We start from the raw sequence: 24,795 nt of genomic DNA, 5'->3' as shown, positions 1-24,795 counted from the left end.
CTTCCTAGTCCCCACTGAAAATGGAGTGGTAATAGCTTAGTTCTCACTTTGGGTTCAGGCAAGAGAAATGGTACCCAGGAGGTACAGTTGAGTAGAGAGTCCTTTAACTCTCTTCTTTTTTCTCACTTCTCTTTGTTCCACTGTTGTCTCTTTACTTCTGCCTACCTTAGCAGCATGCTGCAGAATAAACCCTGCTAGGAGGAAGTTTGAAATCTCTAGGCTGAGAAACTATGCAGAGAGCAAATGACCTTCTGAGGGCTCTGGGTACAGAATCTTGATGTGATAGGTGGGTCTAGAGCCGACAGAGACTCAAGGCTCTAGAGTCTTTAGCCTTGATGAGACAGATGAGCCTGACGGGACAGCGAGAGTGAAAGGGAATGCTATTAATAATGACACCGGGTCAACACACGTGAACCCAACTGTCCTGAACAAACGGGGGTTTGTGGTTGCACTATAAAGCCCAGGCTCTGTTTTGATTTGGAAGGAGTGACGCCTTCCTCTCTGGAAGCTTAGGCTAGGGTTGCAAGCTGAGGTGTTCACATGGACAGACAGCGTGCAGGAAATGGGGCCTGGTGTAAGGAAACAGAGCAGAACTCAGGGTTCATTCGCAGTCTAAAGGGGGCATTGGCAAGTCGGCATCAGACAGTAGCAACTTGTTGCCAGATCTTCAGAGTTTTTTCAAGAGAAGCCAAAAATCGAGATTTACATATGAAATCTCCCAGTTTGTAAAACTTGGCAACCATTTAAAAATTTTAAAAATGTTATGCAGGCCAAACACAACATCTGTGGGCAGTGGGCAGCTGCCTGTTTTTGACCTCCAGCCCAGACCGATTAATTGATGGCTGTCTTCTGGGTCTCCCAATTCCGGCAACGGGAAGCTTCTTAAGGAAGTTGCCTGGGCTGACCACAAGTGAGGTGGGGAAGTGGAAAGAGGAGCTTGACTTGGCTTCAGTTGATCATTTGCACAATAAATATGTATTGAGCACCTGTTATGTTCAAAGTACTATCTGTGTTGGGCCATGTTTCCTAGTCTACATTTTGGGATGAGCTGTTTCTTCCTCATGCTGGTGGACTCTTTATGCCCTGCATAGGGATGGTTCGATGCTTCTCCCTGAGATTATAGCCAAGATGGATGCAGTGGGAGGAACTTCAAGTGGGGGAATGTTGGGGAAAGATCTGGGTCTGATTGGCAGACCCTGCCAAAGTGAATTGTATTTCAGGTTAACCCAGTGGTAGTCCCCAGGATGAGACAGTCTTCAGCTGAGGAAAGCCCTGGGGATTTGGAAGCTAGAGTAGAGAGAGCCTAGCCAGGGACCCTTGTCTGGCAGTCCCTGAAGGCTGTACCAGGACCAGGAGGCAAAAATCACAGAAGAACAGACTCCATTCAGCTCCATATGTGGCAGAACTTTCTAACAGAGCTCTGTACCCTGTGGCTGTTGGGCCAGATGATCTGTAAGCTGTTTTTCATTACCTGGAAAGTCCGATAGCTTGAGGCTGCCCCCTGCACACCCATTAGACTCCTGAATCTTAAACCTGCTCTGGTTCATGGCTTAACTTGGGGTCCGGTGCCCCAGAACAGCCAATATAAACTCTTAAGTTGAGGCCAGCTCAGTTTGCCTGGGGATGAGGTGAGGTGCTATGGGGAAATAAAGGCTTCTCTAATGCTGTGAGGTGTCATTCGTGTTTTCCGTTCTCCTGCTCTCTGAATTTTAAATTAGGGCCGGTCATACAAACCTCACAGGCTTGTTCAGTCAACAAAGGCACAGAGAGCTTAAGTCACTTGCTCAAGGCCACGTAGCTAGGCAGTGAGGAGCTGGGGCCTGGACCAGCTCATCTGTCATCCACTGCTCTTTTACTCCCTTTCCTAAACTGTTAGATTTTAATTTCCTTTTGGTATATTCATTCTTTTGTGTGTCTCCTCTCCCCCCCCCCCCCGCCATTGTTTCTCGAACTGTCAGTGTTCAAATGTTTAATAGCTAGGTTTTTTTTCCCCCCGTACGCTTGGCCAGAAGTAGGAATTCATCACCATCTGTGAACATTTACTGCGCCTCCATGGTTTGCGTGGAATTGCACTAGAAACACTCAACCCCGGGGCTTTGTTGGCAATAAACTAGGTCTTTCTGCAGAACTTCTGAGGACAAATCACCAACGGGTTGGAAAGCATTTCCTTCAGGAATGGCAAAACTCTTATTTTTCACCTTGTTAACGCTGCTCCCACCTTTGTGTCTCCCCTTGTGTCAGTCTTAAGTGTGTTAAGTGCTTTTTTCTGCTCAGTGTCCTAGATAAGAGGTTTCCAAATGATGTCCCCTGATCTGTACCCTACCCCCAATTCTCAGGCTTCTGGATAGACAGAGAATGGACATCTGGTTTGTTTTGGAATGACAGGCTAGACTAGAGGCGTCCAGAGGCCTGGTAACGGCAGAGGCTGCTGGCATCTTAAGACATTCAGAAACCACTGTGCTAAATAACGGTGGAGCTGTAGTGATCTCAACATTTCAAGGAGAAAGGAGCTTATGAAGTAGGCTTGTGATGTTTGTGAAAAGGGCCCTGTGGGGCATCTGGTGGGCACCCCGTGTAGAGCTGGAACACAGGGACATGATCCCATGTGCAGGAGACAGCTCCAGCCTCTGCATACCCGTCGGCGCACTCCTGGGTTGGAACATCCTCTTCGTTTTCTCTGGCATGTCCTTTTGCTCAATGAATCATTCCCGGCCAGGCCAGACGTCCTTGCTGGATCCAGAGCCAGCTCTCTGCACCAGCCCTGTGATTCTCTAATGCCAGCTTGAAGTTTGGTGACCCATCTTGGGATGCTTTGCCTGTCAAGGCTTTTCACTGATGAATAGTTGTTACGAGCATGTCAGCCAGAATGGTACTTTTCAAGTCATACAGTAATGGATCTGTATGATTTTTTTTGCACAAAGAACTAAATAGCTAAGATACTAATGTGGCAGATATGCCATAGCTACCTTTTCAGTGAAATCTTTAGTGTACACATTTGTCACACTGAATTAGAACATATTAAGGCAGCTCATTAATGTTTCAGTATTTAGAGTTTGTCATACAATGAGCAAAGACAGACATCGTTGACACAGTCTGTTGGAGCAAAATATGTCTAGGCTTTTGCTTGCTTTTTGCATTTTCAAATTCACATTTCTATCAGAATTTTTGAGTTGTTTGTTTGGAGGCAGAGTCTCACCCTGTAGCCCAGGCTGGAGTACAGTGGCCCCATCTCAGCTCACTGGAACCTCCGCCTCCCAGGTTCAAGTGATTCTCATGCCTCAGCCTCCCAAGCAGCTGGGACTACAGGCATGCGCCACGATGCCTGGCTCAGTTTTGTCTTTTTAGTTGAGATGGTTTTCACCATGTTGACGAGGCTGGTCTCAAACTCCTGGCCTCAAGTGATCCGCCCCCCTCGACCTTCCAAAGTGGTGGGATTACAGGTGTGAGCCACTCTGCCCAGCCCTAGGGAGTTGTTTTTTTTTTTTTTTTTTTTTTTTTTTGAGGTGGAGTCTTGCACTGTTGCCCGGGCTGGAGTGCATGGCGTGATCTCGGCTCACGGCAACCTCCGTCTCCTGGGTTCACACGGTTCTCCTGCCTCAGCCTCCTGAGTAGCTGGGACTACAGCCCGCCTCAGGTTCCCAGAGTGCTGAGATTACAGGTGTGAGCCACCTCACCTGGCCTTTTTTTTTTTCTTCTTTAATGTTTGTATTGAGGTATAATTAATATGCAATAAATGGCACATATTTAATGTGTACAGTTTGATGGTTTTGATATTTGTATATGCCCATGAAACCATCACCACAATCAAGATAATGAACATGTCCATCACTCCTCTAAAACTTTCCTCCTGCCTCTTTGCAATTTCACCATCTTGTTTGCCTGCTGCCCCTGTCCCTAGGCATCCACTGATCTGCTTTCTGTTATTATACATTAGTTTGCATTTCCTAAAATTGTATATAAATGGAATCATACTATATGTATTACTTTTGTCTGATTTTTTTTTTAACACAGTATAATTATTTTCAGATTCATCCATCTTTTTGCATGTTTTAGTAGTGACTTTTTATATTTCTTTGTATGAATATAAAGGGAGAGATTATTTATTTTCATTATTTTCATTTTCAGTAATATATTTTCATTTTCAATAATATATTTTCATATATTATTTTCATTTTAAAAGTTTCTCCTGAAGTAGTATTTTTTTTTTTTTTTTTGAAAATATGCTTTGAAAGAAATTTGTTTAGAATTCATTTGGCCCTAAAATCCACGTAATCAATGAGTTAAATCAGTAAATATAATATTTGGCATCTACCATGTTTGCTATATGCCAGGCTTGATGGTGCTTGTAGGGCATAGAAGAGGCTCCTGTCCTAGCCAGTGATTGGTGTGTTCAGGAGGGCCTATCAGTAGTTCACTAGTGCACCATATCCTACATGTGATAGAGCTGTCATGTTCTTAGACACAAAGACGGCTGTTACACTGTTATTTGCAAAAACGTTGAGGTCTTGCTTTCCACAGGCTATGGCCTGATGCGCGTTTCCAATTTTGCACAATGTCACAGCAGATATGCCTTCCACGCCCTTGGTCTTTCACAGCCAGGCATGGGGCTGGAATCTCAGAGCTACGGTTGCTGTGATTCTCTGATTCCTGCTCAGGGGATTGCATGATGGGGGCTGGAGTGCAGGCAGGAAGTTAGCCTCCTGGATTCCCTCATCCTCACAAAGCCAGGCGCACAGGGAGGTGGTGGGGGTAGGGAGTTGCCATGGGAATTTCTTCCCCAACCAGACAGAGTGGAGTGTGTTGCTGGGGAGTTGGAAATCTTTTCCACATCCATTGTTCAGTCAAGTTCTCCTGAAAGAACACTTCTTACTGTGTGTAAGAAAAATCAATAAGCCTCTGATAAATAGTCAGACTGTTGGAAAAGGGACCTTGTAAGTATCTGGTCCAGCCTGCCCATTTTATAGGTGAGGAAGCTGAGGCTCAGCAAGCAGGAGTGACTCAGGAATAAGCACTCATAGCAGAGCTGGGACTTGGGAAACCCAGGCACTGCTTTAGACCTTCATTTTCATAATCTGCGAGGGTGGGAGTTTCAAGAAGGCTTGGCAAAATTTGATAGGACTGGGAAAGAGGTTGTTAATCTCTCATCCTGTGCTCAAGGATGCTGTGCCATTTAAAAAAAAACAAAACAGAAAAGAAAGACAAAATAATTCTCCCAGATGATGTTTCTAGAATGTTCTCACATCTTACAGTCTCCTGACCTTGCACAAGCTTGTTCCAGGAATAACGTTAAAATTCACGAGTGGGTGTTCGGCGACATCATTGGGCAGGATTTTCTGGTTCGTGAATGAAAGGTGATAGGTGACACTGTATGTCAGTGTAGCGCTTCTCGGTTTATGAAGGGCCTTCATGTGCAATCTCTATGTGAACCACTTCCCACATAGCCCCTTTATACCAGTGAGGAAATTGGCCCCCAGAGATGAGGCACTTGGCCTGAGGTGGCCCAGGTGGTAAGGAGAGGAGCCAGCTTTCCAATGCAAGTCCCAGTCTCCTGTTGTTTCCACCGTGTCCCCCTGCAAGGCAGCTGGGGTGTGCAGAACAACAGCTTGACACAGTGGGAAGAAGCTGGGCTTTTATGTTCAGAGTTCAGAGCTCAGCTCTGCTCCCCTGCCTGCTGGGTGACCCTGTGGAATACTCCTAACCTCTCTGAGCTTCATTGTCGTCTTTTGGAAGATGAGACCCTGTCCTACAGGATTAAAGTAGTTCAATATAGAGTGCTTACTATACAACTTGCTTCTAGGAAGCAACTGGTCAGTGTTACCTCCTTAACGAGGGTGAAGTAGACGTGGGAATACTAGATGTGAAAAGAGAGCCTATAAAGCAAAACTGAGGACACATTTACACATACCAAGGGGTGCCCAGCCCTGTTTTTCTTGCACATAGAAGCTTAAATGTTTCCCAGATTGAGCCATTAATCTTTGATTTTTTTTGCAAAGGAAGTTAAGACAGAGGTTCTCACCAAGTGCCTTGCACATAGTAGGCCTGTAATACAGACTGGATGATCAGCTGCTCTTTGGAGTAGCACAGAGTATGCCTACACACCATTTGAATAAAATGCGACAGCCTGCAAGAGACCAGACTTTGAAGGTTATAGAGCCAGGGCGCGTGGTCAGAGCAGCTGTCAGTGGAGGTGCGGCCTGGAGCGGGTAGTGTGGAGGCTGGAGGCTGGAGGGGCCTGTTCCATGGCACCAGGGTTGAGTGGGAGTCAGTGCAGACTTAGAAGAGGGGATGTGTGTTCCGGGGTGGGGAGCGGAGAGGGATTTCTCTGACACTTAGATGGAATCTCAGGTCATACAGAGACATTGTCTCTGTGTTTTATATTTTCCTTTGAGAACATCGCCATTTAAGTAACTGATGCTCTGAGTGGGGAGAGAAGAATGAGCCTTTTCCCTCTATTAGAGCCAGTAGCCGCCTCTTCAGGTTCAGACTTTTTAAGGTGTATGGAGACAAAGTTGGGTCAGTGTTTGTAGAAGAAAGGCTCTTTCTCCCTGTCTCCCTCCTGCTTAATCCAAGGAGCAGAGAACACCAGGGAAACTTGGAAGTAGCGGGGGTGATTCGGGAGCTAGATGGGGCCTGACGTGTGAAGCTGCTACCTGGTTACAGCCAGGCAGAGTTGGAAGGGTGTCCTTTGGTGGGGTGAGAAAAGGGCAGTCTCCCAAGATTCCCCTGCACCCTGCCAGGCCCTGCCAGGGGCCCCTCCCACCGTTCTTTGCTCCTTCCACGGAGACTGTTTGAGAATTCAGTGATTCACTTCCCGTCGTCAACTCTTGTTTAACGTTCCCCTCCATTGTTACCAAACAATCCAGGCCCCAGTGATGTGTGGTGTTCTGAGAGTGGAGGAGGGAAGAGAGAGAGAGCGAGCCAGAACTGTTTACAGAGCCGGGGAGATGGGCCCAGGCTTGACAGCCGGGCCGACTTGAAAGACAGGCTACAGTGGAGTGTGGCCCCAACAGCTGGGTGTGTGCAGGGTGGGAAATGCCAGGCACAGCCGCTCCTCCACAGAAACCACTCTGTTCTTTCTGCTCTTGATGGAAGCTCCTGCCCTTTATTGTGGTGTTAGCTTCTTTGTTCAATTACGCCGACAGCTGAGTTTTCTATTTGGGGCCATAGTTTTGAGGTCATGATTCCTGGAGCAGAAAAAAAAAAACAACATAGGAGCTCACTCAGAAGGATCCTTGGGTAAATGCCATCCCTTCCTGGGCCCCAGTTTCCTCACGTGTTTGGGGGGAAAAGAAGGTGGTGGTGAAATGCCCCCCACCAGCTCCAAAGTCCTGTGGTTCTGAGGCTGGAATATTCTGCAAAAGGACATTTGCACACCACCCTTCCACCGCCCCCGCCCCAGTGTCGCGTCCAGGTCCAATTCTACCAGCCACAGATGTGAGCATGTCTGGAACCCGTCTACCTGTCTCATTCATTCCATGACCTCTGATTTTTGAGGTCAGTAATTCTGCAGCCTCCCTCACCTTTCTGGTTTAAAGCAACCTCCTGTGTCAGGAAGTTGTTTGAAATCAGTTTAATTCCTTTATATCCCACATGACAGCTACGACTGCCACCGTTTAGTTGATGTTGGTGTCGGGTTTGGGGCTTACTTGGTTTTTGTGTTTGCTTCTAACCTGCAGAAAGAGTCAAAGTTCTGAAGTTTTCTCTCTCATCCTTTCTGTTTGTTGCTCCATGTACAGTAGGGAAGAGGAATTTGTGTTGGTAGAGTCCACATTCTTGATTACTTATTTGCTCTGCTGCTATTGATGATTCAGGTTTTCTCCAAGGCCCTAGGTGCCTAAAAGCATTGAAGGAATGAGAAGTGTAGACACAGAACACCTTTAAGCCACTTCCCCCTGCAAATTAGTGTATTTCACAGGTATTTGGAATGCTAGAAGGTGCTAGAAGGTGAGCAGACACTAGAGATCTGTTGAACCCATCATTTTTTAAATGAGATAATCCATACCATACCTAAAGACTCCTCCATGAGTCATTAGCACAGCCAGAGGGAGGACCACACACACTCCTGTCATCTAATGAGCGGCCAGGGCTCCAGTCCATCCCCAGTGTGGCCCATATATCCGTGTGCTTTCTCCTCTATTAAATCCAACACTGATAAAAATCGCCAGTTAACAAATATTTGTTGAGCAAGTTTATTGCAAATCGTTCTATTTAATGTCTGCCTACAACCTTAGCCACAGATGACTCTCTCTCCCTGGTATGGCAAGTGGGCAGAGCTTCCTTATTCAAAAACATTTTAGCTTCCTGCACCTCCCCACTGGTTGCTTTCACCTAACTGGCACCTGCGGCTGTCATCCCCCTGCTGTTTTTAATTGCACCTCTCAAGACCAGCTGATTGCTTAAAGAACATTTCTGGTATCGGGCCCATGGCAGTAATGTGCGTCTGTGGATCCCTTTGCTATGAGGCTTGACTTCTCGATCGGGTTCACAAGGCTGGTGGGCAGTCTGAGATCTTTGCTTATTTCTTACGTCTTCTGAAAGGTACTGTGAAGCTTACCAGTTGCTGCTGCACATTATCAGTTAGTCATTCCATTACCATTACTATTTTCTGAGCAAATGTGACCTGCAAGCCCCATGCTCCATCCAGGATGCAGGCAAGGTTAAGCTGGGTTTCCTTTCCCTCAAGGCGCTCCTGGCACACTTGGGAAGGGAAGTCAGAAACACACAGAAGTCACTTCATCATAGTAGGCCTTTGGTGCTAATTGATGATGAATTTGAAGAGTGCGGGACAGTGGGGACGGTGGACTGTAAGAGTTCGAGGAGGGGAGGATGGAGAGAGGTCATTTTTGCAGAAAGCCAGAGTGGGTTACTGTTTGAGCTGGAAGATAATTGGACCTCCGAGGGCTCTGTCCCCACCTGCACCTCAGCTCACTATGCTGCTGGCCAAGAGTGCAGGAGCCCCACATTCAGATGCTGTGGCTGCAACATTTTACCTCCACTACTTGGGCCTGTTCAGCATTTGGAGTTTCTATGCCTGCAAATTAGGCCTGTCTAGGAAGTGGGGGTGAGGTGGTGGGTGGGCAGGCGCTCTGAATCTCAGCTGGGACTGGGTGGGCTGATAACGGGGAGAGGTGTTAAGTATCTAGGACCCAGCGGGAGGACGCCTCACCTGGAAGCCTTTCCTTGTTCCTGATTGTAGCTGTTTTAGGGATGCAGTTTTCAGACAAGGGCCACTTAGTTGATGAGGCCGGCTTAATCCAGGATGGCTGTTGCCACCCTGACATTGTAAGTGTGGGCCTGGCTTCTCTGAAGTCCTCCCTTCTTACTTGTGTGGAATTCCTATCTTCCTGCCCATGGGGGTTCTTTGCTGTCTTAGGTGAATTGCCCCAATGAACCAGAACCTTTTGTTCAGGTACAATAGGAGGTCTGTACCCTTAGACAGAAAGGAATGCTAATTGGCCACTTAACTGTCCTCAGGGTACAGATGCCAGAATATACAGGACACCCATTCTTTGTTACCATTTGGGATGGAAACTGCTTATATAAGCTTGTAAAGCTTTGATTCAGAAAGCAAGAGAATGTGTATGGAACAGAATGTGTATGGAACGTTAGCAATTGGTATCATGCAGATGCTGCATTTTTTGCATGTAAAGGTACCTCTTTAACTCCATGGTCCTTAAACTAACTTTTTCAAGAAACATGGTCATTTTCCACCCTTCCTTTACTTCCAGCCCCCCATTCCTACCCAACAGTGGCTGAACTGAAAGGTTTGCAAATCCTGAAGGCTTTGGGGCTTCTTTTAAAAACAGGAACTGAGTTGTAAATGTCGTAAGACTGAGATGGGGAATGTTCCTTTCCCAACCATACTGTGTGACATTTGCTAGGAATTGTTGTAAAATCACTGGAGTGAGCGCTTGTCCTGAGGCACTGCCTCTGCGCGTGAATGTCACTGAGTCGCCCGGTTGACCCGTTGCATGTTATGCAGCACTTGTGACACTGTTTTATCTCTCTGGCCGGTGACTCATAATTAAGGAAGTCAAAACTGTGCAATTAACATAAAACCTCCTCATTTGCCCTCTTCACCTTTCCCCAACCCCCGCCCCCAGTCAAGAATGCCCGCCTGCCATTTTCTCTAAGTCTTTGGAAACTTTAAGATTTGTTTTGATAGAACAAGGCCTCCAGTTATCATCATCCTCGCCTGGTTCCACTTGTTTTACCCCAAAAGTCTGTGAGAATCTTTTCCAGGAAAAAAAGAAAGTAAGTAAGTAAGTCCCACCCCCAAGCGTGCAGTCTGCCCACGGGAAGTGATTCATGGTGCTCCGATTCATGCAGACCTGACTGCAGGAGGCGGGAGGCTGGGAACCAGGTCTGGGAAAAGAGGGCAGAGAGAGGATACCCAGACCTAATGGCTTCTGCTCTGTGGAAGAAAGTGAAAAACAGAATGACTAAGAGTCCTGTAATAAGAATTGTTTGTTTTGTGAAGTTGAACTAATAGTGAGGTTTGCCGGCAGATAAGACTTGAGAAATTGCAGTTGTCAGGGAAGGGGACTTTTCCATGTCCTGCCTTTTTTTTTTTTTTTTTTTTAAATTTTTAAGAAGCAAAGCTATTTCTCAGTCTTTTTTTTTTGAGATGGAGTTGCGCTCTGCTGCCCAGGCTAGAGTGCAGTGGCACAATCTCAGCTCACTGCAACCTCCACCTCCCAGGTTCAAGTGATTCTTGTGCCTTAGCCTCCTCAGTAGCTGGGATTACAGGTATCCGCCACCACACCTGGCTAATTTTTTTGTATTTTTAGTAGAGACAGGGTTTCGCCATGTTGGCCAGGTTGGTCTTGAACTCCTGACCTCAGGTGATCCGCCCACCTTGGCCTCCCAAAGTGCTGGGATTATAGATGTGAGCCACCACACCAGGCCTTATTTCTCAGTCTTAAAACATTCAGGTATTAGTGGAAGGCCCAGATCTGTGTTTCAGTTCTACCTTGCCTCCTCTAAGCCTCTTTTCTTTTCTTTGGGGAAGAGGGTCTAAGATAAGACCATTATCTCACAGTCTCCAATAGCTCTTTCTCCCCAATTTCCCTTTTATTTATTTATTTATTTTTGAGATGGAGTCTCTCTCTGTTGCCCAGGCTGGAGTGCAGTGGCATGATCTTGGCTCACCGCAACCCCCACCTCCTGAGTTCAAGCCATTCTCCTGCCTTAGCCTCTTGAGTAGCTGGGACAACAGGCGTGTACCACCATGCCCGGCTAATTTTTGTATTTTTAGTAGAGACAGGGTTTCACTATGTTGGCCAGGCTGGTCTCGAACTCCTGACCTTGTGATCCACCCGCCTCGGCCTTGCAAAATGCTGGGATTACAGGCCTGAGCCATTGCGCCCAGTCCATTTTCCCTTTTAACCTTTCTCCCCAAAGTTAGAGTTTTTGAAAAATAATTGATTTTTAAAAAATTGACAAATAATTGTCCATATTCACGGGATACACAGTGATGTTTTGATGCATATTAGTGTCATCATGGTGATCACATCAGGTTAATTAGCATCTCCATCATATCAAGCATTTATTTCTTTGTGTTGAAAGCGTTCAATATCCTTCTATTTGAAATTATGTAATATATGATTGTTACTATGTATGTTACTATATAAGCATTCAATATCCTCCTGTTTGAAACTATGTAATATATGATTATATATAGTAACAATCGTATATTACATAATTGTAAACTATGTAATAATATTGTAATATATGATTGCTAGCTATTTGAAACTGTCTAATATATGACTGTTTAGTATAATCATCCTACAGTGGTATAGGACACCAGAACTGATTTCTCCTCTTTAGCTGTAATTTTGAGGCCTTTAACAGGTCTCTCCCCATCCCTCTATTCCCTCTCCCCTTTTCAGCCTCTGGTATCTTCTTTTCTATTTTTACAAAGTTAAGAGTTTTGGGGCTGATACATGTTTTACCTAATACTCATTTTTTGTTCCATCATGTTGTCGTAGAATGAAGGAATCCTTTCTGTCCTATAGGCATTTTATTTTCTTCTCCCTCAAACTGACAATGCAAATTAATTTGATTCCCCAAAGCACTTTGGAAACAGAGAGACTCTTAAGTGTTGGCTACACGAACAGGCCCGCTGCCAAGCCAAGCGAGAGGCCCAGATCACCCGGAGTGAGAAGATGGGTCTAAACACACCTGGCTTTGTGACTCCCATTTCAAGCTCCCTGTATTGTTGGAGGTCAGCTTTAGGGGTGAGGGATTTTAATGAAAGCTGAGGTGAGGTCCGCTGTTGCCTTAAGCCCATCAGAACATTGCCAAGGGCTGTGAGTATGCTGAATGGGTCCATGAGTGATCTCTTAAAAAGACATAAACCATCTTCAGGCCTAATTTTCAGCAGAGTGAAATGGCCCCCCAGAAGATTCTGTGAAGCCTGGCAACTTTTCCCTTTCTTCCAGTAGTCACAGACCAATTCCGATCTTTGTAGCATCTTTTATTTGGGACTTGAAAGTTCTATGATCCTGCTGACACTCAAGAAAAAGCAATCCCCATCAACTTCGTGCTTGGAGAAAAAAGTTTGTGAAGACCAAAGCTACTAAATAGAAAAGCCCTGAACACTCCGCTCCTCCTCCTCCTTCAATATTTAACCATCTTTGCATGGGGGAAGGGAGGGGCTCTCACCAGAGCCAAAAGAGAATCTCTGCTGATTTAAACCCAGTGTGCTTTGTAGTCATAGAGAACTGAGTTTGGAGTGTAACGTCTAGGTTCAAGCCCAGGCACTGTTCCTTGCTGATCCTGGAAGACTTTGGGCAAGCCACTCAGCATCAAAAATTTTTCATCTGTACAATGGGAGTGATGATACTCAGCCTGCAGGATCCCTTTATCCAATGAGTTAGTGAGTGAGAAGTGCTGGGTAAACGCTTCCTCTGAGGTGTAAATTGCTTCTGTTTGGCCAGGCGCCCCGGCTCACGCCTGTAATCCAAGCACTTTGGGAGGCTGAGGCAGGTGGATCACCTGAGGTTAGGCGTTTGAGAGCAGCCTGACCACAATGGTGAAACCCCATCTCTACTAAAAATACAAAAATTAGCCAGGTGTGGTGGTGCATGCCTGTAATCCCAGCTACGCAGGAGGCTGAGGCAGGAGAATCACCTGAACTGGAGGTTGCAGTGAGCAGAGCTAAAGGAGCGATACTCTGTCTCAGTAGGGGGGAAAAATTGCTTCTGTTTACCCCCATCTTGCTTATCTCAGCGCATTTCCTTAGCCTAGGGGGATCTCAAGGGGAGGGAAGAGAGCAGATTTGCCCCCAGGGGACATTTGGCAATGTTTAGAGGTGTTTTTTTTTTTTTCAGTTGTCACAGCTGCAGGTGGGCGGCCTACCGGCATCTAGTATGAGGAGGCCAGACATGCTGTTAAACATTCTATACATGTTTCTATACAGGACAGCCCCCCAGCCCCCAACAAAGATTAGCCCAAAACATCAGTAGTGCCAATGTTGAGAAACTCTGGGCCTCGCCAGATCCATAGCCCAAGGTGGAAAAGTTCTTGGTGTCTGCGTGCTTTACAGATAATTATCATCAAGCTGAACTTTCTCCAGTAACCAACCTTCTTTTCCAGAAAGTACACATTCTGTGCCCACCCATGGCCCTTGGGAGGTGGGATGGCCCAAGGTCTAGGCGATCTTTGTGTGTTTCCAGTAGAGTCCAGCCCTCCCAAGGATAAGGCAAGTAAGGCAAGGTGTTTCCTGGTTTCCTCCTCCAAGGGTCTGCCCAGGAGCCTCCTGCAACTTCTGTGGCTCCTGCCCAGGCTGCCCCATCTGCCTGGGGCACTTGTCATGGACCTGAGCTGACTGCTCTGGAGAACTAGCAGGGGGAAAAAGAGGACTAAATATAATGGGGAGAAGTGAAGAAGAGGCCAGCTGCTGGTCTAGAGGATGGCATAGGGGGCTGCAGCCTGGCATTTTATTTGGTTCCCCCTAGACTGGCAGCATTCATGCCTGAAGCACTAGATATTGTCCATTTATAAGTTCAGATGAAAATTGAGTTGTTCTTGGTGGAAATGTTTTAGTGACTGGTATCAAGGGTTGTGAAATTCTGTCTTCAGCTCTTCATGGCCAATCTAAACTGGAACATTCAAAAATATGCTTAGTACACTTACAGAACTTGTTGAGAACACTCAGGAAACTCAGCTAGAGACAGAGCACATGGTAACTGTGGTAGAACTTGCAGTGAGACCTCAATTATCTAGAACTTGGCCAACCACATACTTGACCTCACTAGATTTCTTTGTGGCACCAAATGAAAAGAACAGGCTAATGTTGGAAATGGAGTTTAAATAAACAACAGTTTTAAAAATCTTTGAAAATGCCGGGGGTGTAGTATATTCAGTGTACATCCTGAGTTCCTTTTGTTTGTGACTCTTTGATTTCAAGCTTCAGAAAATTACAATTATAGGCTAATTATTTTTACTACTGCTAATCATAATATAGTCAAATTATAGGTCTTTCAACCAGAGTCAACAACTGCTCAGTCCCTTTTTAAAAAAACAGAAAACACTTGTGATCTTAAAGACCTTCAGGCAACTTAAGATTCAATACAACAAAGAAAAAATTGTCTTGCTGTTCTTAACTTACCAAAGCAGGAAAGCAGACTCACATGTGTTTTACAAACGTCATTGGCAAGAAGGTTGGCGACACCAGCTTGGTTGCAAGGAAAGAGGCCATTGCGAGGCCTCCTTCTCACGCTGCAGTAATTTGCTGAGTGACCTTGAACAAGGATCTTACTAATGCATCAGAGTCTGTTTCCTTAACCCCAAAATGAAGGGATTGGACCAGGTGCCCTCAAGGTTCCTCAAGGGTCAGCCGTCACAGTTCTCCGAAGTGAGTTTTCAGGCAGACATAGAGTTAGCCAGAGTGTCGCCTCACCAGGACATTTTGTTTTCTGAACATGGGGCCTCTGTGGTTTGTCCCATGGACCCAGCGGACTGGGTCCATAACTCCCTGAAGAACTTCTCCCCAGCACAAAGGATGCTTTGGATTTGACTGTGTGTACCAAAGGGAATGAGTGAACCCCCAAATCAAACATCCTTCTTGGCAGACAGTGTTTTCAGGGCTTTCTTATTTGTTCCTTTATTAAGCAGTTATCCGGGGGTGGTCCATTGCATGGGAGAAAGAAAGGCATGTTCTAATACTTGCGTATTAAAGAGCAGCAGAAAGAGAGCTCTCACTCTCAGGGTGAGCTTACAGTTCAAAGACCAAATGGAACCGAGGCAAAGAGACTTTCCAGCCACCAGCAGAATTTTTTTCTGCCTTCCCAGAAGGTCTGATGGAATGAGCACGTCATCCAAACTTGAAGTCACTCAAGTCTTGCTTTTATTTTGAACCAGAAAAAAAGATAAAGAAAACCCACGTAGAATGCAAAATTTAAGTAGAGTATAAAGATTTTAGGCCGGGTTCGGTGGCTCACGCCTGTAATCCCAGCATTTTGGGAGGCCGAGGCGGGTAGATCACAGGTCAGGAGTTCAAGACCAGCCTGGCCAACATGGTGAAACCCTGTCTCTACAAAAAATACAAAAATTTAGCTGGGCTTGGTGGTGGGCAGCTGTAATCGCAGCTACTCAGGAGGCTGAGGCAGGAGAATCGCTTGAACCGGGGGGGCGGAGGTTGCATTGAGCCAAGATTGTGCCATTGCACTCCAACTTGGGTGACAAGAGCGAAACTCCATCTCAAAAAAAAAAAAAAAAACTTAATTGCTGGTGAGTGAACACAGGAATAGTAGGGTAGCTTGATTGCTGTCAAAGGGAAAGAGATGGGGAGGATGTGAAACTATGAGGGCAGATGGGCGTATCTGCTGCAGCATGTATGTTCTGTGAACATGTGTGTATGTATCAGTGTGAGTTCAGGGCATTCATTGGCAACCCCGAGGTCTAAAACAGCTCCTTTTTTTCCATTAAACATAGCAGATGGGAAATGTCTAGATATAGAATAAATTGAGGTGAAATGTATGCTAGAGGTTTGGTTTTTGGGTTATTAATGTGCTATTTGGGGCTGCTTTAAAAAATGAATACTAAATGAGTATTTGGGGGTAAGTTCATATTTTATGCAAATTGACTCCAAAGCCTCTAGGTAGGTTGTCCTTCTGAAATAGTTAAGTCTTATCCTGGTATTGTATTCAAGATCTGGGCATAGGGCTATGCCCCATTTAGAATTAGGGAAAAGAATCTGAGTCACGCAGCCTGGCTTCACGTTATATTAAGTCTGGGAAAAGTTAGGAAAGTTGGGTAACTCTCAGGTGCTGTTTCTCAATCCATCTATGGAGATAATGATACTCCAAGTTTATTGGGAAAACTGGTGATGGAGTCAGTGCATCAGTCAGCTAGTGTTGCGTAACAAAGCACTCTAAAAACCCAGCAGCTTAAATCCATTGTTTATGCTTACTCATGCTTCTGTGGCTCACCTGGGCTTGGTTCCTTGCTACAGATTTGGCTTAGGTCTGCTCCACGTATTTTCATTTTTGGGCCCAGCGTATGGGGCAGTAGCTGCCTGGGGGTGGGCAGGTGGGAGAGGAGGGAGGTCCCATGATGATGGCAGAGGTACAAGAGGACAGGCAGAGACATACAATGGCAGTCTGTCCCTTCTGCTCATATTCCACTGGCCAATACAAGTCAACAGTCTACCCCAAAGTCAAGGGACAAGAAAATACGTGCCACCCATGGTAGGAGGAGTGGCAGAGCCACAGAGCAGAAAGTGTGGCTGCCGAGAGGGGTGACTAATTCACTCTGTCACAGTCATCAAGTGGCCAACACGGTACCTGGTACATAGTCACTTCCACCTCTGTTGTTACTATTACTACTCAATGGGCAAGTTGAAAAAGAAAGTTTGTCTGAAAGTGACTAGAAAGTTCAGTAGTAAGAGCATGTGTGTGTATTAAATAAAATAGGTTGCAACTGAAATATGGTAATGTTAACAAATTTACTCTTTGTTCACTTCTTTGGCCCAGTTAACTGGCACAGTGCTTGGGATATGGTAGGTGTTCAATAACTATGTGGTGATTGATGAATGGTCACTTTTTTTTTTTTTAAATTTCCGAGATGGAGTCTCACTCTGTCACCCAGGCTGGAGTGCAATGGTGCAGTCTTGGCTCAAGCAATTCCCCTGCCTCAGCCTCCCAAGTAGCAGGGATTACAGGCGCACAGCACTGCGCCCAGCTAATTTTTGTGTTTTTGGTAGAGACGGCGTTTCATCATGTTGGCCAGGCTGGTCTTGAACTCCTGACCTCAGGTGATCCACCCACCTCGGCCCCCCAAAGTGCTGGGATTACAGTCATGAGCCACCACGCCCAGCCGAATGGTCACTTTTAATAATGGTGATGCAGCATGGGATAACAGAAAAAGCGCTGTTCATCCTACTTGCCTCTATCTCCCATGTTTCAGCCCTGGTCTGGGTTTGAATCCTGGCTCTGCCATTTACAAGGTATATGACCTTGGGCAAGCCTCCTGAGTTCTCTGAGCTGGGCGAGGGTCCTGGGGGTGTTGCCATTTCTGCGTGCTCACATAGCATTCGTGTGCCTGGCACATAGTGCTGAATAGATCTTGGCATGTTTCTGGAACTTACGTACTCTGCTCCTCACCTTCTCCCAGCCTCTGTGTTGTCCCACAGATGGCTGTGAGTGGCTGATGGGTGGAAGTGCAGACGTGAGTAACCCTTGACGTGAGGTGGGCCCCAGCCCCACCCTCTCTCCTTGGGGTGCACTCTGGCAGGCTTCACCTGCGCCATCGGCTTTGGGCTCTGGCATGGCCGCATCCTTGGCTGTGGCTCTCACCACCATTTTGGGATGCTTTACAGGTCCCACTTGAAGCCAATGGGAGGAAACCTAATTTCCTGTAACAGGAAATTGTTCTGCTAGGGAAGAATATATTTAAGGATTAAAACCTTCTGTCAGAGGAACTTGAGGGAGTTGCTAGAGAAAGACCTTTGGGGGTCTGTCATCAGGAAGCCAGTGGGTGTGGGAGAGGAGATCTCAGTCATAAACGGGGAGGAGGCCCAGCAGCAGGTTCCTGGGACTGTACTCCTCATGCCAGCAGCTGGTCTTGGGCTGGGAGGAAGGGCTGGGCCAGGGAGAAGAGTGGGTCATAAATAGACCATTTTCTGCAACCAAGCATATTTATGGTAACATCAGCTCAGAATTAAGACTTATTTATTGGATTTACTTAGTGGGCCCAGTGCCCTATAAGGCTTGGGAGGGTGTGTTCTGGACACATCAGCTGTATTAAATCCAGCAGCTGAAACTCCACATTCACTCTTATTATTTTGGTAAGCATTGCTATATATTTTGAGCGGGGCAGAGGGAGAAAGAAGGAACAATGCCAGGGCTCTGGGCAGCCCAGACTCCGACCCAAGAGGAGTTGTCGCTGATGCATAAGAAGTAAATGAGATTCCCTCCCTGTCATGAGTTTGGGAATTGCATGGCCCAGAGAAGCAGGGTCCAGATGACTTTTAGAAAATACTGCCACGCCAGATTGGTGGTCGTGTGCTTGCGAGCTGGAGAGTGAGAGGTGCCTGTCTCCTTGCCATCAGAACCCAACCTGGGAGCCAGGAGTGCTGGCCACTTGGCATGGCCCTGATACAGACTGCTGTGTGATCCTGTGACATGCGCTTTGCCTCTCCAGGGTACGGGTGTACAGTGAGGTGGGACCATTGTAAGATGTGCCTTATTATCCACACAGTGTTGTGGTGAGGATGATCTGAGATAAGGAACACAGAAGCCTTGTGAAAATTTAAAGCACCAGACAGACATGAGGACTCACTGTGACCCTCCTGGCGGTGCACCCAGATGGCCGAAGCAGGGAAAGAGATGTGTTGTTGAGGACCTACTGTGTTCCTTCCTTTGCCGGGCACTATCATAGTAAAGAGGCAGTAATGGTTACATGACAATACTGACAGTAGACTTTCTGGAATATCTTTCTGACACTTTCTGGAATATCTTTCTGGGTAGTGTCCATTCAAATCATATTATCTCTTTTTTGAAAAAATTGATTGTTAATATTGAGTGTTCTTACTAATATTTCATTTTTAAATTTTATCCCTCTGGGGAAAAGAATTTTTTTTTTTTTTTTTTGAGACAGGTTCTCACTCTGTCACCCAGGCTGGAGCGCCGTGGTGCAGTCACAGCTCACTGCAGCCTCAGCCTCCTGGGTTCAAGCGATCCTCCCATCTCAGCCTCCCGAGTAGCTGGGACTGTAGGCGTGGGTCACCACGCCCAGCTAATTTTTCTATTTTTTGTAGAGATGGAGTTTCACCATGTTGGCCAGACTGGTCTCGAACTCCTGGGCTCAAGTGATCCACCTGCCTTGGCCTTTCAAAATGCTGGGATTACAAGTGTGAGCCACCACGTCCAGCCAGTGTTTCAGATGAAAAATATTAAGACCAAGACACTAAGTGATTTTTTTCAAATTTGTACAGTTAGCAAGTACTGAGTCAGTATTTAAACTCAGGCTTATTAAATCCATTGCCTTTTTTTGGAATGGTGGTATAATTTATAAATAATAAGCCATGCATATTTAAAGTGTGCACTATGACAAATGTTGATATATGTATATACCTGTAAAACCATCATAGCAGTAAGAGAATAAACATAACCTTTACCCCCAAAAAAGTTTCCAAGTGCACCTTGGTAATTGCTCCCTCCAATCCCTACTCCCTCCCTGTAACTCCCTCTGTCCCCAGGCAATGACTGATCCCTGCTTTCTGTCACTAGATTAAGATTAGTGTGCCTTTTACTTTAGTTTAAATTACCTTATAATTTTACATGAACATAATCATGCCTGGCTTCTTTCACGCAGCAGCATTAATTTAGATTCATTCATAGTGTTGCGTGTATGAGTAGTTCATCCTTTTTTAGTACTGAGTTGTATTTCTTTGTATGGATATGTTATAGCTCATTCGTCTGTTAATACACGTGGAGTAGTTTTCAATTTGGGGCTATTACATTCACGTACAAGTCTTTGGACATAGGCTTTTATTTCTCTTGGGTAAATACTTTGAAGTGGAATGGTGGATCATATGGTAGGCTTATGGTTTTTTAGCTTTTTAAGAAACTTCCAAATGTTTGAGGGATGAATATCCCAATTACCCAGATTTGATCATTACACATTGTATGCTGGTATCAAAATATCGCAAGTACCCTATAAATAAGTATAGCTACTGCATATCCCCCAAAATAAAATATTTTAGAAAGGAACTTCCAAGCTGTTTTCCAAAGTAGTTGTACCATTTTACATTTGCACCAGCGGTGGAAGGGAGTTCCAGTTGCTCCACATCCTTGCCAACACGTGGCATGATCAGGCTTTTTAATTTTAGCCATTCCAATAAGTATGTAGTCCTATCTCATAGTTTTAATTTGTGCTTCTCTAATGACCAACGTTCTCAAGCATCTTTTCATGTGCTTGTTGCCTTCATATCTTTCTGGGTAGTGTCTGTTCAAATCATATCTCTTTTTTAAAAGATTGAATTGTTAATATTGAGTTTTCAGAGTTCTAGAAAAAGGTCTATTATCAGATATACGCTTTGCAAATATTTTCTCCCAGTTAGGGCTTGCCCTTTTATTCCTTTAACAGTGTCTTTCAAAGACCAGAAACTTAAATTTTGATGCGGTCTGATTTTTTTTTTTTTTTTTTAAATGAAGTGCTTTTTTGTGTAGTATCTGAGAAATCATTGTCTATCCCAAAAAGTCACAAAGATTTTCTCCTGTTTTCTTCTAGAAGTTTTAGAGTTTTAAGTTTCACTTCAGTTTGTTTTTGTATAGGGTGCAATATGAAGTTTGAAGATTATCTTTTTTACATATCCAGTTGTTACATCACCATTTGTTGAAAAGACTGTCCTTGTTCCACTAGATTGTCTTTGGACCTTTGTTGAAGCCAGTTGTCCATACATATGTAACTATATCTGGACTCTCTTAGGGTCCATTGATCTGTTTGTCAGTCCTCGTGCCATTATCATACTGCCTTGATTACTGTAGCTCCCTTGCTTTTAGAAATATAATTAATATCAAAGTAATTCATGTATGATTAATATTACTTTTAAGGCAGGAGGGCCACCCACTTCTGTCACCCAGATGGAGCTTACCTCCACAGCCTCATTCTCTCCCGCTGCCAGCCTGAGCTTTTCTCCAAGGCCTTCTCTTGCAGAGGAGGCTATGATGTCCAGCTGGCCCTTTTTTGGGACTTTCATCAAACACTGAAGAGCAAGTGTGGCCACTTCCCTAATCTGTGGGCACTCAGTGGCTTTGCAGGAGAAGGAGAACAGCTGAATAATGACTTCCCACTCTCCCTTTTACTCCTGTTCAACCCCCAGCTCACCGTGCTCGTCCAGGGCTGGGTTTGGGGAGTATCTCCTGTGATGTAGAATAATAAGGCTAATTTGTGGGTGTATGAAGCACTTTCAAATGGAAACCAAGCTTCACGAGGTCGGGGGGCAGGAGAATACCCCATTTTATAGACGAGACAGCTGAGTGTCCTAGGAAGCTCATGAGCTGCCCAGTGTCTCCCAGCTAGGAGAGTAGAACCCTTCTTGACCCCAGGTCTTATGACTCCACATCCGCCAGTCCTCCTTTTATACTTGAGGGACGAGTCCCAGGCTGTCCTCTCGATCTGCCTGATAATTACTGTTTTTCAGCTGTAGGGCTTCCTTGTTCTGGGGCCCCACGGGAGGAAGGTAATTACATCCTTCGAGATGCCCTTAGTCAGCAGCTCCGGGTCAGTTCCTGTGACCAAGCCCAGCTATGACCTTTGTCTGTCCTTTCCCCTTCCCAGGCCAGTGGCTTGGAGAGTGCGATTGGATCCCTCTGTTTCTCTCTTTGGTTGGTGCTGTTGGTGGCATCTGGCCAGCCCCTCCTTCACAGAGTGCCCATGAATTCTGTGTATTCAGGCAAATGGGTGCCCTCGGTCATAAGAAGGCACAGAGGGAAAGCTTGCAAATGTCTCACTGCCAGCCCTGCCCAGCTATTAGAAAAATTATGGCACTGACTGGCAGGGTCCTAGGGTGGGCCTCCTTGAAGAAAGAGCAGCCCTGCCTCTTAGTGGGGTACCTGTGACTCATGAGCATCCATCTCATCGGCTCCCCGCTTCTATCCCTGCTACCCACAGTCTGTTGGTCACATGTAGCCAGAGTTCCACAGGGCCTGTCTCTTTCACACATATGCACAGCCCATTTGCACATCTCAGAGGCTACATACTGCTTTTAGAACACAGAAGAACCCTTTATCATGGCCTTCAGGGCCCTGCAGAGTAGCCCTGCCTGCCTCCCCAGCCTCGTCTCTAGCCAGCTCTCTCTCACGATCTCTCCAGTCCCTCTGGCCTTCATTCTGTTCTTCCGGCCTCACTATGTTTTCCACTTTCCACAGGGCCTTTGCGTGTGCCCTTCCCTCTCTTTGTACTGCCCTTCTCCTGCACCCCTTTGCCTGGTTAGTTCTTACTTACTCTTTAAGCCTTCAGGTCAACCATCACCTCCTCTGAGATGCCCTGTCCAACCCTTCAGCAAAGTGGGTGCCATGGTCATACACTCTTGGGGTTCCCTGTTATTTTCCTTCAGGACACTTTCATTGCATGTAATTGTAGGTTTCTGTGATGATGGTGATGATTATTTGAAACGGAGTCTTGCTCTGTTGCCCAAGCTGGAGTGCAGTGGCACGATCTTGGCTCACTACAACCTCCCCCTCCCGCGTTCAAGTGATTCTCCTGCCTCAGCCTCCTGAGTAGCTGGGATTACAGGCACGGACCACCACGCCTGGCTGATTTTTGTACTTTTAGCAGAGACAGGGTTTCACCTTATTGGTCAGGCTGGTTTTGAACTCCTGATCTCAAGCGATCCACCCGCCTTGGCCTCCCAAAGTGGTTTCGGTGAGTATTTGATTAATGTCAGTCTTGCCCAGGGGAGTGGAAGGTCCATGCAGGCAGGGACCACTTTGCCAACCTTTTCTCACAGTGAAGTCTCTTTCCTTACCACTGTATCCTTATTGCCACACATAATAGGTGCTCATTAAATATGTGCTAAATAAGGGACTCCATTTTAGTGGCACCTCCTCACCTAATGTCAGACACTATCTGAAGTTTTATGTCCCTCCGGAAACCTTCTGCCTCCCAGCCTTGCCCATAGCTGACGATGCTTTTGCCATCCCTGAGCTCTCCAGTCGTCCTTTCCTGTAGGCCACCCAGACTCTCGTCATGCACATCACCTGGGGATTTCACAAAGGGAAAGATTCTGATTTAGTAGGTTGGGGTAGGTGCTGAGAGTGTACATTTTTAACAAACTTCCCTGAACCTCTGCTACTGGTCAGGGACCACCACACTTTGGCCTGGCTTGAGAGGTAAGGGCACCAGGTCATAGCTGCTTGGCATAGAAGACATGGTTCACTCAGGGTCATGGCACTGGCCCATTGTAGGTGGGCACAGTAGTGTGTGCCTGCAGTCCCAGCTACTTGGGAGGCTGAGCTGGGAGGATCACTTGAGCCCGGGAGGTGGAGGTTGCAGTGAGCCGAGATCACGCCACTGCACTCCAGCCTGAGTGACAGAGCAAGACTCTGTATCAAAAGTTAAAAAAAAGAAAAAAATCCCTTTAATTTCCCTCTTTCCCTCCCTGCTCACCACAAATAACTAAGAAAGAGAGAAAGGAGGGGCAGGGCATGGTGGTTCACGCCTGAAGTCCCAGCACTTTGGGAGGCTGAGGCGGGCAGATCACGAGGTTTTGAACTGCAGGGCTAAAGTGGGTCTGTTCTTTCATTGAAAAACTATTTGTACACCTACTAGATACTGGCTAACATGGTGAAACCCTGTCTCTGCTAAAAATACAAAAACAAAATTAGCTGGGCATAGTGGCGGGAGCTACTCGGGAGGCTGAGGCAAGAGAATGGCGTGAACCTGGGAGGCGGAGCTTGCAGTGAGCCAAGATTGCGCCCCTGCCCTCCAGCCTGGGCGACAGAGCAAGACTCCGTCTCAAAAGAAAAAAAAAAGAGAGACAGAGAGAAAGGAGGAAAGGCAAGTTTTCTTTTCTCTCCCTGACTTTCTAATGTGCAAGGGAAGACCTGGGTGAATGAGGGGAGGCAGCCTGTGTACTGTGTCACTCTTCTTTGGATCACTGTAGTCCCCATATCTGTGCCTAAAGAACTCTCATTGTCCTCCCCAGCCCTGTCCCCTCTCCACACCTCTGGGCTGTGTAGGAAGCCGATGAGTGGCTCCTGGATCTTTTCCAAGCACAGTTGAAGTGCGGGCCCTTCCCGTGGAACACAGCTCCCTGAACAGCAGTACAAAGTTGGGGAACCCACCGGGGACTGGTGGACGAGGCCTGCTCTGCCGGCTGGGGGTCCTCACAGGGGGCCTTTGTTGTCTTCTCCTGAGATCCCTCCCAGCACTCACAGGTAGCAGTGCTCTGATCTCCTGGACCTCTGGGTCTGGGAGAAATGAAGGGAGGGAGAGCTTTCCAAGTGTCTGGAAGTAGGAGGCCGGACTCTGCAGAAAGCACGGGCAATCCACATTTCCCTCTCTTTCCGCTCCTCCCCGTCCCGGCAGGTCCCTGGATGGCCGGTTGCAGGTGTCCCATCGGAAGGGGCTCCCTCATGTCATCTACTGCCGCCTGTGGCGATGGCCGGACCTGCACAGCCACCACGAGCTGCGGGCCATGGAGCTGTGTGAGTTCGCCTTCAATATGAAGAAGGACGAGGTCTGCGTGAATCCCTACCACTACCAGAGGGTAGAGACACCAGGTATGCTGCCTGGCCCGCCTGTGGGGACAGCAGGTGCTGGGGTCGTCACTCTCCCCCGACC

The 24,795-nt window shown here is 46.5% G+C and overlaps 1 protein-coding gene across 3 annotated transcripts in view; it reads left to right on the top strand.

Annotated features, from left to right (window-relative positions):
* Positions 1-24,795, top strand: part of SMAD3 (SMAD family member 3) — a 130,212-nt gene that overhangs the window by 75,239 nt on the left and 30,178 nt on the right. For all 3 annotated transcript variants that reach the window (XM_003901094.5, XM_017961630.3, XM_021940664.2), the window contains one exon: positions 24,541-24,734. In XM_003901094.5, the coding sequence (XP_003901143.1) occupies positions 24,541-24,734 (194 nt within the window). The remainder of the gene's footprint in view (positions 1-24,540; positions 24,735-24,795) is intronic.

This window comes from Papio anubis, chromosome 7, assembly GCF_008728515.1.
Source record: "Papio anubis isolate 15944 chromosome 7, Panubis1.0, whole genome shotgun sequence".
Lineage (NCBI taxonomy): Eukaryota > Metazoa > Chordata > Mammalia > Primates > Cercopithecidae > Papio > Papio anubis.
This window is presented reverse-complemented; position numbering and strand designations above follow the sequence as displayed.